Source organism: Pongo abelii, chromosome 16 (assembly GCF_028885655.2).
Source record: "Pongo abelii isolate AG06213 chromosome 16, NHGRI_mPonAbe1-v2.0_pri, whole genome shotgun sequence".
NCBI classification, from domain to species: domain Eukaryota; kingdom Metazoa; phylum Chordata; class Mammalia; order Primates; family Hominidae; genus Pongo; species Pongo abelii.
The window spans coordinates 51461539-51477424 of NC_072001.2; the positions used below are offsets into that span (position 1 = coordinate 51461539).

General features: G+C 37.7%; 1 protein-coding gene across 2 annotated transcripts in view; it reads right to left on the bottom strand.

Annotated features, from left to right (window-relative positions):
* FBN1 (fibrillin 1) overlaps positions 1-15886 on the bottom strand; it is a 235048-nt gene that overhangs the window by 123086 nt on the left and 96076 nt on the right. For both annotated transcript variants that reach the window (XM_063716643.1, XM_024232279.3), the window contains exons 7-8: positions 4495-4692; positions 964-1089 (exon numbers count right to left, since the gene is read on the bottom strand). In XM_063716643.1, coding sequence (XP_063572713.1) covers positions 964-1089; positions 4495-4692 — 324 coding nt within the window. The remainder of the gene's footprint in view (positions 1-963; positions 1090-4494; positions 4693-15886) is intronic.

The window sequence follows — 15886 nt, forward strand, 5'->3', positions numbered from 1 at the left end:
CCAGCCCAGACAAATAACTTAGAATGTCCTCACTGTTACAGTCTAGGGGCATAAATACAACAGCATCTGTTTTCAATAAAAATGCATCCATCGAAATGAAACCTCAAGGTGGAGTGAGTTGAGGATGAAGGAAAAAGTTTTCTCTTCTGATCTTGATGAGAGATGTAGCCCTGAGAATGCTGTTACACTATTGTTGGACATTACTATATATAAGTTACACGTACTCATCAAAGAGAGTCCAATGCTGCCTACATATTTTCTAGATGCTCCCCTCCCACGAAGAAATTATGACTGTAATTGGAAGTCAGGCCTCATTTCGGCAAATAGCAGTAGCAGTAGTGGTGAATATAAACACATCCTCTGTATATATATTTGTAGAAGTTCAATCTATAAACTAAATGTAAATATACAAATTATCTCAAATTACTTTTCTGTTTGACTAACATTAAAAGCTTTTCATTTGATAGGCAATTACCATCCCCCAGAAAAGAAAATCATGAGCATGTACTAGGAGCATAAATATAAGGGTTAATAGATCAATCTGCCTCCCCACACACAGAATCAAACATGCCTTTTAACTAGAAAAACTTCGGAAGATATATTATTCTGAATGATATCTAATGACCAAATTTAAATTCATTGTCTCTAAAACTATGCAAAAACATGTGTGTTGAACATTTTAAACCAAACGTTGGTTCAAAAATATTTCATGTTTTTAATATTTAATTTCATTCAGATGGACCTCTTGTTTTGGGTCTATAAAAGTGGAAAAAGCTACAGGGTTTTTCTGGTCCAATAGCACAAAGGCATACTATTACTGTTAAAAATATTATATTTACACATTCACAGGGATGACAAAGACAGAAGGATTTAGGAATAATTTGCAAACAAGCTTGTTTCTAATGTTGAGTTTTGCCTGCCCCCACTACACCCCCCACAACTGCAAAGCATAAGATTTCTTACCTTCACATTTTTGTGACACTTCATTAAATTTGTGTCCAGCAGGGCATTTGCACTCAAAAGACCCAACAGTATTAATGCAATTTCCTCCCTGACAGAGCCCGGGGATGGCCTGGCATTCATCCACATCTGTCAGATTACAGAAGACAGAGAGAAAAAAAAAATCATATAAAATTCATTGCAGAATAAAACGTGATAATTTGTCCAAAATTATGTTAGCATATTTACATCAGTGAGGGATTTGTCCATCACAATATTTGGAATATGATTAGAGAAACTGTTTCTCACAATTGCATTATGTAAAATACATCATTTGATTAATAATGTTCCATAAGAAGTCACAAGCATTGTTTGTTTTCCCACCTTCCATGTTTCCTAATGTAGAGGAGAGTGTATTAACTTTTGAGGGTTTTAGCACATACGCAGCAAAGTAGAAAGATACGTTTAAAAGGCCATTATTCACAGCTTCATTTTTATCTCCAGATTGGTAGTAATAATCAGTTATTCAAAAAATCTTGCAAATCAAAATGCAATACATTTCTACAATGAAACTACCTTTAAGAGTTGTACTGAGTGATTTAGTTGAAACGGAATTTATTGAAGGTCACTCAGACTACACGAGACAGCTAAATGTTTTTGCGCAAATGAAGTGGAAATGTTCACTTCACATTCTGGAGAAGTGCCTTGCACAGTAAAAATTAAACAACTCAGAAAATTAGGCCAAGAAGCGAGAGAAATTGTTAGGTGAGTGAGTGTGTAGTTTCAGCTGCAGACTTACCTTGCTGGCACAGTGGCCGCCTGAAGGCACCTTTGTAAATGTCAGTGAGATCATGTCTTTCCCCAGCTCAACGTGCAAGTGTGTACTACGTCCTGGGGAGTTCTACATGACTTCTCTGCTCTTTTACCCATTTTCCACCCTCCTATCTCTCCCACTACACTGGATTCCTCAAATATGCCAAGGATGCACCTGCCACAGAGCTCTGTAATGGCTGCCCCTCTGCCCGGAATATTCTTCCTCCAGAGAGCTGCATGGCCCACAATGTCTCATCCTCCAGGTCTGTGCTCCAATGCCACTTTAGCCACGAGCCCTTCCCTTGACAGTCCAACAGCAACACCTGGTTCCTGGCTCTAATCATCCTTCCTTTCCTGTTTATTTTTTTCCACAGGACTAACCACCCACTGACCTAATACATGCCTGTTTGTTTTATTTAATAAATTGAATGTCTTCAATATAAGCTTCCAGAAAGCAGGGACTTTGTCCATTTTCTTCACTGTTGTATAACCAGCACCTAAGGACTAACTTGGGTTCTTATGTGTAAGCCCAAATATTAACCTTCCAGGAGCAAAATTAATCATCTCAGGCTCACTACTTCTGTTATAAAGATTATAAAAGTACATGTACATTCTCTCCATCTCTTTGTTCATAACAGAAAAGTCTGATTTAATAAAGAATCCCCAAGTAAACAGTCTAATGTATTCTTTTTGAAACCTGGAAACCTAATGTGCTCTTTAGTTTCACTCTTCATTGAGTAAAGCAAAAAAGTGATTGCTGTTTATAAGATCTCAACGCCTGTGTTCTTGAGAAAAGTCAGCATGCAGTAAGAGGGATATTAAAGAAACAACAATTTAGTTTACTATAAAAGTGTCACTTACTGTTTTAAATGAAATGTCTTAACCCACAGATACATGATTATATGTGGAAAATCATTAGATTATGTTTTCTAGCCAATTTCAGTTTTGTCTTAGACCAGAATTTTCCACTCTCTTGTTGTGTTGAATGTATTTTTTAAAATGTTTTTGAAAATCAAGATTTTTACATATAGGCAGAACTAGCTGTCTTGTTGATCATGATTTCTGGCCAACAGAAAATATAGACAAGGCAATTCTCCACTGGCTGTATACTCCAGGTCTGAAGACAGAATAAGCTCCTTTATGAACCCATTTGCCCACAGCCCCTCACATCTGACCCAAGGACTGGAAACACCAGCAAGGGGCGAGAGCCACAACCTGGTGGCAGAATCTCTTAGAAAAAACAACAACAACAACAACAACCAAACGTGAAGAATTTCACTCTCAAAATGGCAATATAACTGCCATTGTGATTCAATGGGTTTTCAAAACTTTTCTTATAAAAAACATTTTTTTTCTTGGATGTTGAATAGCAGAGTTAGAAAGAAACAGGAAGCAAATGCTGGAAAGATCCAGATTTATGAAACGAATAGCAAAGACAAAGAGAAGGCAGTTCATTCTCCCCACCCCCCCACCCCCCAATTCCATTAGCACCCTAACCTCTGACAATGGCTCATTGATGGGCAGCTGAGGCAGTTAAAAGTCTAGCTCTCTGGTCACTGTCAACGAGTTCATGGGTATTAGCTAACTTTGTAATCCCAAGACCAACAAATTCTTCAAAACTCACTGGGATTTTCTAAAAATGGGAAAAATAAGAAGGCACCAAAAAACAACTAAACTTTTAATTTTATAAAATACTACCATCCATCCCTTGATAATTTTAGAGTTTCAAGCTGACTTATTTCTTCTCCTGACATTCAGAGGGATACATTTAAGGGCATCCAAAGGAGCTGTATGTCGTACATGGGAGCTGAAGGCCAGGAATGACAATATCAGAAGTGGAATTTATTGAAGTGGAATGTAATGGAGACCCACAAAACTGTGTGACTAAGCTCAAGTTCTGTTTTAGTGCACATTACCGTTAGAATTAACACATAAAACAAAGCCAAAGTATTATCTATTTGCCTCAGAAAAGCATATTCTGAATTTTCTGAAAATATTGCAACTTGCTATAAAAAGTCCTGAGGCTGTCTAAAGGAAACAGATACAGCCTGAGAGTTTTCAATCCCATCAGTTTAGTGTGGAGCTGCCTCTGTTCACTTCCTCCTGTTTCCTGCCAGACATCCAGACAATGAAAGAATTTGTACAGCTGGAAGAACAGGAGTAAAAGCCAAAAACAGAGTAAGGGCATCTACGGGAGGCAGGAGAAGCAGCTAGCAGGCGACATCTGGGGATATTTAAAACGTGAAACAAATCCTAATTTATTTCGGACTTGTAAAAAAATGCATAATGTAGCATGCAAAATGTCGAGAGAAACAATTTTCTTCAGGTCAGTTAAGCACAACCCATGAGAGAGAGGAACTCTAACAGTTTCAAATGAAGAAAAAAAAATTAAGAAAAACATAAACTACCTTGTTCACAAACCTTGCTTTGTGTTTCTATACAGCATTGCCATAATGCACTGCATCGCTGTAAACAGAATCACACGACCCCTGGAGTCAGAGGTACATACAAACACCTCTGGGGTCAGAAAGGGGGAATGGTTGGCAAGAAAACATTCAGTAAGACTTCAGCTGCTCTCTCGAGAGCGACGTTCTTAATGCCTTAGCTGGATATCATGCAGTCAGCGAAATTGTGAAGTTATGAAGCTGACACTACTTTTCCATTCTCTTCAACTTCATTGGAGAATGGCTCTCCAGAGCAAATAAGATTAATCCATTAATAATTCCATCAGCCCGGGTTTACCTTGACAAGCTCCCGTGCGGATATTTGGAATGAAGCCACGGCGGCAGGGGTGAGGCTGGGCAGGACACATCTCACAGGGGTGGCCCCAGGCTCGGCCGACTGTGGCACAGCAGAGCGTTTTTGTGCAGACAATCCCGCTGAGTTGTCCCTGGCACATCTGGTTGCTGATCACAGTAAAACATGGGCCTGTCCTGTAATCTGAAAATAAAGAATAAAAATCTGATGAAAATCCAGAAAAGCAGGAACCATCATGCAGAGGAACAGCTGTGCTCCATCTTGCTTGACTCCAAATTGAGAAATGAATTTCAGGGACAGAATCATGCATCACTGCCTCTGTGTAAGGCCTTGGATAGACCATTCTACTTCTGAACCCGATTTCCTAACCTACAAAATAGGGAAGAAAACATCAGTTCTTACCCACTTTGAAAACGGCATTGTGAGGATCAGACGAGCTAATGGAAAACTCTTTACAACTGTGAATTGCTGTACAAATGTAACATGGTAATATTATTATCCACTCATTACTTAAGAAAATATATCAGTGCCTGCACTGAATCAGCTCCTATGCCTGATACACATGCTTCAGTGACTAAAAGAGGCCAAATCCCTGACCTCACAGAGCTTCCAGTCTATTGTTCTTTAGGGCTGAGAAAGCAAAGAATTTTGAAGCTTGCAGTGAGGCAAGTCATGGCACCTTCTTCCTGGGAGTTCCTTCAATAAAAGAAATGGTTATCTGTTTCTTTTGAGTTGGGGTCATCTTATTTCAAATACAAAACAAGCAAACCAACAAACAAGAATTTAAAATTTTGCCCATGCAAAACACATTAGGCTTTAATATAAAGAGTGAGGACACTGGTCTGAAATCATTGGAACCCCTAGGCAAAATGACCATCTTAAAGCAAAACAGGGATAAGCTAAGTCCACAAGAGAATTTCCAATCAGAGCAGTCTACCACTAGTTATAACATCTGCCTCTTTTTTTTTTTTTTCCTACAGAGAGAGAGCCAACAACGAATAAGAAAGATAAAGACGTAGTGAGAGGACCAAACCCAGGTTGTCCTCACAGGTTGTCCCCTTGTGAGAGAAATCAGGGCCATAATATCCATTTCTGTAGTTCTACAATGACCTTGACAGACAAGGGAGGCTGGGCTGGGGTGGGACTCATGGGCTTCTATCCACAAACCAACATCTGCATGCTTCCAGGTCATTTTCAGAAGTGTACAGGTGCAGTGATTCCTGTGAGTCTAAAAATGGACTCAATGACCCCAGTAAGTTCTTTTCACCTGTGAATGCAACAGTTTTACAAAAATCACTGGCTGTGCTAATGAAACTACTGGGATGCTTTCATTATTTTCTTCTTTCTTTAAGTAGCTCATAGGACATGGCAGACATGCTATTTACTAAGGAAAAAAGGACAACTTTGCATTACAGTACCAGCAAGAGTGAACATTCTGGATCGTAACAGTGTTTTGGCAATAGCTGAATCTTATCTGCTGGCATCCCTCTATCCTGTGTGTTCTCTCTTGCTTTCTTTTTCTTGCACCTCCACTCCAACCCCTCCCTTGGAATTTCAATTCCATCTGCTCCCCACCACTATGCGCTCTTCCTCCCTCTCCTCTGCTATCTGCAATGAACCACCTCTGTTCAATGGTGTTGCAGAAATAGCACTGCTCTGATGCCCATGCTGTAAGATCAACCTTCTGAAGAATTCCAAAAACAAAACTCCATGCCAGTCATATATGTAAAGAAGGCTACCATATCCAAGCTATGGCAGCACTGGAGAGACAGACGGGATGGTCCAAATGCCGAGTCCCCAGCTCCCCAGCTCCCTCCCTCCATGCCAGTGTTATGTCCCACTCACAGGATGCAAGATGATTTTAGATTTTAGTAGTCATATATTAATTTTAATGTGTATTATGAAACAGCATAAATATATCAGACTCATGATTTCACAGTTATGTCTGCTATGAGGATGATGAATTGAAAAACCTTTTAATTCAATTTTTTAAAAATATTAAATACTAGTACAAGTGATATGCAAACAGGTCAAAAATTGTGTGAGTGATATCTACATGCAACCAGACTCACCATTCCAAAAGACAAGCCTGAGACCTCTGTGTCCCTCTTCTCTGCATGATATAGCCCCACCCACCTTTCCAGCCCTTTCTCCTGACACTTTCTCTGTTGATCATTTGTCTTTTTTTTTTTTTTTTTTTTACTTTGTTTATGCATTTCTTACTCTACTGTTTTTTTAGTTTTATATAGTCAAGCTCTAGGTATATTTTAATATTTTACATTGTATGCCAGATTTATTCAAAACCTGCTGTCTTCTTCCACAGATACTGAATTCAAACAAAAATATAAACAAATATTAAATACTGAGCTGTTGAATAAATCTCAGCCCTCATTTCATTCTTTCGATGAAGAAAAAGTCACTCAGCACTGCAGTAATTTGTAACAAAATCTCTTTAAAATGCAGGAACTATGTGGACAAAATGAAATACCAAAGTCATCTTTATTTTTTTCGCTCAATTCTCCCAAACAATACCTATAGGGATTTAATAAATACATGTTTGCTGTTTGGTCTTTCCTTTCTATTTCAATATTTTATCATGTATTTTAATTCAAAATTAAGTAATTACTTTAGACAACTGAGAAAAGGCAGTAGCATATAAACAAATGTAATTACACCTAAAGAAACCCTTGATAACATATTGATTATATTATCGTACATAAGATTTTGTGTGTATGCATGTGTGTGTGTTTTTTTTAAATCATAAAATAAGGATTATACTAAAAATATACTTTTGAATCTTGCTGGATTTTCTTCACTTAACAGTGCCAAAGCTTTTTCCCATGTAATAAATGCTATTCTACAATATGATTTTAATTGCTGCATAATTTTCCATCAAGTTATAACAGAATGTGTTCAGTAATTTTCTTACTGTCTATCATTTAAATTGCCTCTAATTCTCCATTATTACACATAGCATTCAGTGTACATTACAATGAATCCTTTTCAGGATAAAAACAGTCATCAAGATTTTTGTGACTATATATAACCTACCTCTGAGACTAGAAAGATCACAGCAGTGTAATCTTTTATTTAAAAAATAAATAAAACTTTCTATGTTAGGTAACAAGAAAGAGAATTTAGGCTTGTTTCTTTCTGTTAATTTACTGAGACAAGTGCAAATGCTTTAATCAAACAGATTCAGGTTAGCTTGCCATATTCAATCCTTCTTAAAAAGCATAATGCAACATGAATTTTAATTTATAATCCTCTCTTCAACACTGCTTGGATTTGTTTTTCCACCTCCTCTCGCCAAGATACTCTATGGAATTATCTTATATATGAGAATTGCCAAGGTTCAGGATAGATACAAATATGGTGTTTTGTGAGTGACACCAGCAAAATCCAGACACTCTACAAAATGCTAACACAAATCTGATTCAGTTCTGTGTGCCACTGATTCATAACTTCAGATGTGAATTTCTCATTGGAAGATCTTCATTAAAAAAAAAAAAACCCTTAAGACTTTTCCAGGGTCAATAACGTATTATTCTTATTTCAATACGAAATACATAGAATCGAGATGGTAGTTGTTAATTCTGACAATCTATATTAGGCATCCCAACAGTCCACAGGGATCCAATTTATTAAGTATACTATATATTTGGCGAATACTTTATGTAGTATAGAATCTATGGACTTAGTACATTTCTGTGCTAGATACTTATCACTATAGACAAAGTTATTTTGGAAACAAATTCGAACTGGCTTATTTGACAGTACAGATTAGCAAGTGGATATAAATGTATTTGTAGATTCATATTTTAAACAAAAATTGCTGATTGCAGAGGGAGAGGCATAATCTGGATGAAATAAAATTGGATCTAAAAATGTCTTGGAAGGTAAATGCTGTATTAGCATGGTTTTCAAATGTCATTCCGATTTGGCGGCATGTGCTTTTCGTCCTGTACTTCATTTAGATTGCCAAGGTTATGCTGTTTTTAGTCCAATACTCCAACCGCAGAAAGAAATCTGCCCACACTCCCAATTCCTTACTAATAATCCAATTATTTACAATTATTCCCATAGCACTTACATGATATTAAGCTAAATTTACATACTCTTTTTTTTTTTTTTTTCAGATAGTCTCAGCATTAGACAGGGAGTGTGCTTAACTCAAAGCTTGTGTAACGTCTGACTCATTCCTGGCTTCAGTGTAAATCATTATTCCTAATGCAACTAAAATATAGTATTAGAAATGCTTTCTATTTGCAAATTGCTCTACAATCACTTCCTTATAAGACCTTCATGAACTAGGGCAACAGGCCAAGTCTTTCCAAAATTAAAGTGCGATTCTAATTGTTTTTAACTGGCTTACTCCAGTGTGGCTGGTTCATGGGAAATTCTGCATCTCCATGTTCCCATTCTGAGTGGTTAGCTCAAGGATTGCTCTCCAGTCCCGTTAGATTTGGCCTCAAGGCTTGGGCTCTGACCAACATGTGTCTGCAGCCTCTGATCCTCAGCTCATGCCCAGCTCTGCAGCTCAGAATGCTGTGGTCTACAGCATTATTTCACTTTCATTTGTAATCAGACTTCACCCTGAAGCAAATGCATCGTTTACAGGGAAAGAATATTCTGTGGTACAATGAATTCTTGTCCCTCCTGCCCAGTCACTAAACCACAAACTGCAGGGAAGGCACAAGGATATAATTTTGGGCACTAGGCTCCAATTATTTTAAATCCTTCTTTTCATAAAAATGACAAACAAAAGAAAGAGATATCAATTTATCCATGACATAGAGGGTCACAGCACACTTATTTCTCCCAGGTAGGTTGGCCTGGGGAACATTAGGCTCCTAATGTGTGGAATTTCAATACAACTTTCTGAGGAAGGAGTTCAGAGAACTTTTAGTCTAAGGAAAATTAAAGTTAAGAAGTTCCATTATCATAATCAGCCTCCAAACTGCTGTTACTTCCTCTTACTGCAATCATTCTTAACCTTAGGACATAACAGAATCACTTGGGGGAGCTTTTGCAAAATGCTGATGCCTGGGCCCCACTCTGTCCTCCCCCAGTTTTCCCCATGGAACCTGATTCAGTAGATGTGGCATGGGGCCCAGGCATATGCGTCTTGCAAAAGCTCCCCAAGATGATTTTTGCCCTCTAGGACTCTAAGGTGTCTGTGTGTGTGTGTGTGTGTGTGTGTGTGTGTGTGTGTGTGTGTGTGTGTTTTCTTTCTCTCTTTCTCTTTTCCTTTAATGAAGAGTGCTCATGTGCCATGATTAATTGGAGATGTCTGCAAGATAACAACTACTTATCTGAAAGTCTAACTTTAGGAACATAAGACAGCCCATAAACTGGCATCGCTGCCACTCAACATAACCCAGTATGTCTCAACTAGGACTGACATCGTAATCATGGCAAAATACTATTCATTTCCACAGTGCTGCACTGATTATGAGGCACTTTATTATGTTCTTTACCAATTATATTATAGTTAATTATACTAACTACCAGCTCATCAAAGCAAACAACAAAGTCAAAATTTAGGAAGGTTGATCATCCACTACGGCAGTGTCCTAATAGTTAATAGAATTCCCATTTCCAGTCTCTTTCCTTCTAGTTTTACAAAGCACACTGATATACATGATCTCATGCCGCTGTCAGGAACTCTCACATCCAACCCCTGCATCCAACCCCTGCTGCAGCTTGTATCTGAGTGGAATTCCAGGGGGATCCTCCAGTTGGGGCCCAAATACAAGGCCTATTTAGCATCAGTAACACCAAAAGTCAACTCTTAATTTATTCCAGAATTGCACTATCACAGAGACCATCTGAAATTCTTCCGGGACTCCTGATTTTATAAAATATAAAGTAGTGCACATTATCTATGAAGTTTCTTGTCAAAAAGTGTCAAGGCTTAATCTAATCAAACTTCCACACCAAGCTTCTAGCTGAAAGGGAATATAGGGATCGAGGAACAAGGTAAATTACACCACAAGGAAACAACCAGAAAACTCAGAACATGTGATATTTTCTAAGGCAATTGTCCAGAACTTTTCCAAAAGCAAATGACTTTCTCTTCACCAAAAGAAGTACAGAGATTATTTTAGATTAAAAATCATAATAATCAAAACTCAATTGGATACTGTTTCTAAAAGAGACAATTTCAGAAATCTTATATGGACTACATACTACATGACATTGCAGAATTGTTGTTTTTCTAGGTGTGATAATGGTACTGTGGTTACATACAAGAATGTCCTTAGTGCTTAGAGGTGATGTCTCATGGTTTATGCAACTTAACTTTCAAATAATTCAGCAACGTAAATAAATAACAAATACATATTTTAATATGTATTTTACATATTCTATATACACATATATACATACATATGTGTACATACACATAGAGAGCTATTATGTGTATAAAAGTGGAAACAATTATTCAATATAAGTGGAAAGTATATGTGTATACTTTATATTATTCCTTCAACTTTAATGTAAGTTTGAAATTTTTTATAATAAAATTTCAGGTGAAAGAAATTCCTTTCAGGCCTACTTTTACTATGCAATGTTGCTTCTCCCATCTTATTCAAGCTACATGGCATTTTTAAAATGACACAATAAGGTTTGAATGTACTTTCCAATCCATGCATTTATATAAAATACTGCACACAAGATTACCTATTTAACATGGTCTATACAGTGTTATTAAAAGAATACGAACTTTTGGCAAAATTTACTAAACTATATTATGCAAAATGTTTATCTTTAACAAACTGCATCTGAGGTATGGCTTAATTGTAACTAAATGTTTTTAAAAAGCACTTTAGAAATAAACCACGTAGGAAAAAAACAAAACTATTTCTACATTAGTATTTTCCCTGATTTTATTTTCTTTATTCCATAAATGAAAAGTATTACCACTATGACTTAAATGTAAATATCATTCAAAACTGCAGAAACAAGGTGATTTGTTGTACACCTTTTAATCTAACATGCAGACTAAGCAATTCACCAAAATCCAGGCCATAGTTCTGTGGGACCCAATTATACATGGCAGCAATTCAACTACAGCAAATTGTTACCACATTTTATTCTGTTCCATGATGAAGAAAACAGTTAGAAATCTTGTTCAGAGTAAAAGAACATCTCATTTTGAAATAATCATTTACCTGATATTATTTGTTCCTTCACTATAAATCCTACAAGTCATTACTGACTTTCATCTTCCTGCAAAGTTATCTCTACTTTTACTGGAAAAAAAAAGACTGGGAGAATCGGTAAAGTCAAATCATAGTTTGGGTGACATATTTACCATCAAGATAATAAAATCATACAGAATACTTTCATTCTTAATGGTCTGCAAATTCCACTTTAAAGAACCAGTTGGCTCTGATTCATTCCCTTTTAAAACAGCTTGTATGAAATGTCACGTTAAACCAAACATTGAAGTTTGACCACAGAGCATCAGCTATTAAACAGCAAGACAAAAACAATAATATTATATAACAATTTATTTGTTCTTTTATATTTTTTCAAAGCCATGAAGCATAAAATATTCTCTCCAATCCAAAAACAAGATTAATAGCCCAAGAGGAAAGGGTCTTATGATTAAATATAAAAATTGTCAGGGGCAACATATTCTTAAATTAACCTGTATATCATAAAAGTACCTTGTAATATTGTTTATTTTCCAAAAATAAGTTCCACAGAAGATGAATTAAGTTCATGAAGAATCCTAATAGAATGTTTTATCATTAAATAATTATTAGAAATAAGATTTTCAGTAGCAGGCCAATTTTAACATTGAACATTGTGTACATGGAGGGTAAAGGCCTATGTTAGTAAAGAGGCAATAAAAATAAATTGATATAAAATATCAATCAATTGCAGTGCACTAATATGAGGTACCCAGAGCAGTCAAATTCACAGACAGCAGTGCAATGATGGTTGCCAGGGATTTAGGGGAAGGAGGAATGGAGAGTTTTAGTTTGGGAACATGAAAAGGTTCTGGAGATGGATGGGGGTGACAAGGTGCACAACAATGTGAATGTACTTAATGCCACCAAACTGTACACAAGGAAATGGTTAAAATGGTAAATTTTATCTTATGTATACTTTAACACAATAAAAAGAAAATTCTAGCTGGCACGGTGGCTCATGCCTATACCCCCAGCACTTTGGGAGGACGAGGCAGGTGGATCGCTTGAGCCCAGGAGTTCAAGACCAGCTTGGGCAACACGGCAAAACCCCATCTTTACAAAAAATACACAAAAATGTAGCTGGGTGTGACGGTAGGCGCCTGTACTCCCAGCTACTCAGGAGGCCGAGGCGTGAGGATCGTTTGCTGTAGTGAGCCGTGATCACACCACTGGTCTCAAGCCTGGGCAACAGAGTGACACCCTGTATCAAAGAAAAAAAAGAAAGAAAGAAAAACAGAAAGAAATTCCACAACCTAAAATTAAATTAAACACTTTGACTTCAATGCTTTACAGTTGTAAAGGCCTACACTTTACAACTGTAAAACAGAATCATGGGTTTCCTTATGCATTCGACAAATATTTATTGAGCCATGACCCTGTATCAGTGAATAGCACAGCATAAAACTTCTGTTCACAAAGAGTTTGCAATCTTGTGGAGGAGGTAGTGAATAAATAGATCAACACATTAAAATAGTTTTCGATTTGAGGTTGTAATTTAGTTACAAATGAAACAAGCATGCTGCTGTCATAGAGAATAATTGGGTACACCTACCTTGGTAAAAGTTATCAGAAAAGACTTCTTTGAGGAGGTGACATTTAAACTGAGGCCTAAAGGATGAGCACAAGCCAGCTGAGCAACATCTAAGTGCTTTCTAAGTATGGGAGGCAGCAAGAACAGTGGCTCTGGGCTGGCAGATAGCCTGGCTTCTCTAGGATTAAAAGAAAGCTGCTGTGACCAGAGCTTTGAGTGCAAAGGGGAAGGGGCATGCCATGAGGTTGGATCCTTTGGCAGGGACTGGATTATGCAGAACATCTCAGGATATGATGAGGAGTCTGGATCTGGCTCAAAGCTCAATAAAAAGCCACTGAAAACACATGTGTTATTTGAGAAGTGTGCTCCTTTAAGGGCTCAGGAGTGGAAATGGAAAGGCTTTCAGGGAGGCTACTGAAGGATTTGAGGTGAAAGTTGGCGAGAGTGGTGGCATAGAAAGGGTGGAAGGCCAGCAGGTAGGGAACGTCCTTGGGCCAAAGAACCAACGGCACGTGTGGATGGATCAGATGGGAAGCGTGAGGGAAACCGAAAGGCTCCTGGGCTTCTGGCTTCCATCACTGAATAAATGGTCATTTGCTGAAATGGGGAAACTAGGGAAGATTAGGCTATAAATACTAATAATCCATTAACAAGTTCTTCCCATTTTCACAATAAGGTACCTGGTGTAGAACAGGTAACTTGAATTAGTGAGGCTGTCCCTAAATAAAATGATATTATCTGTAAATCTTAACGCTATCAAAATGAACAAAAACAAAACTTGTGTAAAATATAATTATACCCTGACTTGTGTGTTTTTGCTTTTTTATAAATTTCTTTTCCTTCCCTTCCTTTTTGTGAGCAAGCATTTACTCCTATCATATTCAGACATTTATGTATAAACATTAGGGTTGAGATTCTTACTTCAAACGTATTTGGTGAATTTTCACAGAAAACCAAGTATGAAGTACCCATGGCCCAGACCAACAATATGTGATGGAATCCCGGCGTGGTGGGTGGGATTTCCTCCAGAGGAACTCCACTGCCCCTTTCGTAAATGACAGGGCATGGGAATCCAAGACCACTAGCGTTAGCTGCCAGCCCTGAGTTCATTCTACAGGAAATGGAGACACACCACATTCACATTCCATGATAGCATCAATTCTGAGAGATGTGGTGGAAAACTTAAAGCAGGGACAAAAGTTCAGCCATTATTAACCACAGCTGAGAAATGCCTCCTATAAATATGAACTTTCTGTAATATCAAGACAGATAAACGGCAGGGAGATGGTTTTGATACATTGGTTGGCAAACGTTATTTCTAGAATTGGCTTTTTATCAAATATCCATGTGCTAATAGATATGTGGTATATAGGTTGTTTGTATATCTTCTCTCTTTCACACACACACACACACACACACACACAGAGTCACAGAAGCATGCTAACATACTATCAAGGTGGCCCTCCTCTCCTCAGAACTTTTCTTTGGAAGAAAATGTCTGATGAATGAAAAATTCCTGAGACTGTTTCCAGCTCAGAGTCTGGCGCTGAACTCAGCTGAAGAAAGACAAGTTGGAAGAAAGTACAAGCATTACTCAGAACACGTGAGTGAACCGTGCAAAAGACAGGCATGGGAGCTGAGGGGGTGGGAGAGGCAGCAGCACCAAAACCCGATTATGTAGATTTAATTCATCAACAAGAGAAGACTCCTGACAAAAATCAGTACATGCTCAGATATCAAATACAACAGATGATCCATATTCTCAGACACCAAAGACTAAGGCAGCAGACCCTAGAACTGGGTTTTCACTGTTATTTTATGCTCGTCCATTTTTCAGACCTGCTAAGTGGAGTGAGAACACGTTACTAATGGGACAATCACATGGGGCCTCTTGGCAGCTCCACTGGAAACATACAGATTTCGATATTCTGGGCCACTGGTGAGTGACAACTGTTTTATGGCACAGACTAGCAATTATGCAAATATTCACCCTGCTCTTTTGAATTAATAGTTATTTCCCAGACACCCCAGGTACACATGATGTGAAAAGTTAAATCTTAATACTATCCTACGGGCAGATAGGCCACTCTAGTTCTAGCTAAGTGTTGCCCAGTGGAGCCAGTGGGAGAATAGTATATGCCTTAGAAACTTCCATTCTATAGAACTAGAAAAAAGATTTAAAGTTGCTCCTGAGACTATAAGGTCTACAACTATTAAATCGTGTACTGTCTGAACACTGACAGGGCACTGTGTTACTCTGTTCCCTCTTACCACTTACTAGAGATTTACATCAGCTTGGCCAGACGCTGGGGTTTCATCTAAGGCAGCTAGTTAGATACGTGCGGAAAGTGTATATGGTTAGAAAATAATGAGACAGCATTAAAAGTGGTTTAAAATGCCCCAAGAGGGAAGCCAAACACCACAATTTTCTCCAACTGTGGAAGAAAAAAAAACTTGAGCCAGATTTTAGCTCTCTGGATGTATTAACAGGTCTATGTTTTATTCCCTTGGATATTTACGAAGCATGTTAACAATAATTAAAATGGAATTTTCCAAACCTTTAAGGGTAAAAGTTAGGAATAGAATATCAACGACCTTGGAAAGTGTTATAATTTAATATACATCATATTCGCCATCCTGG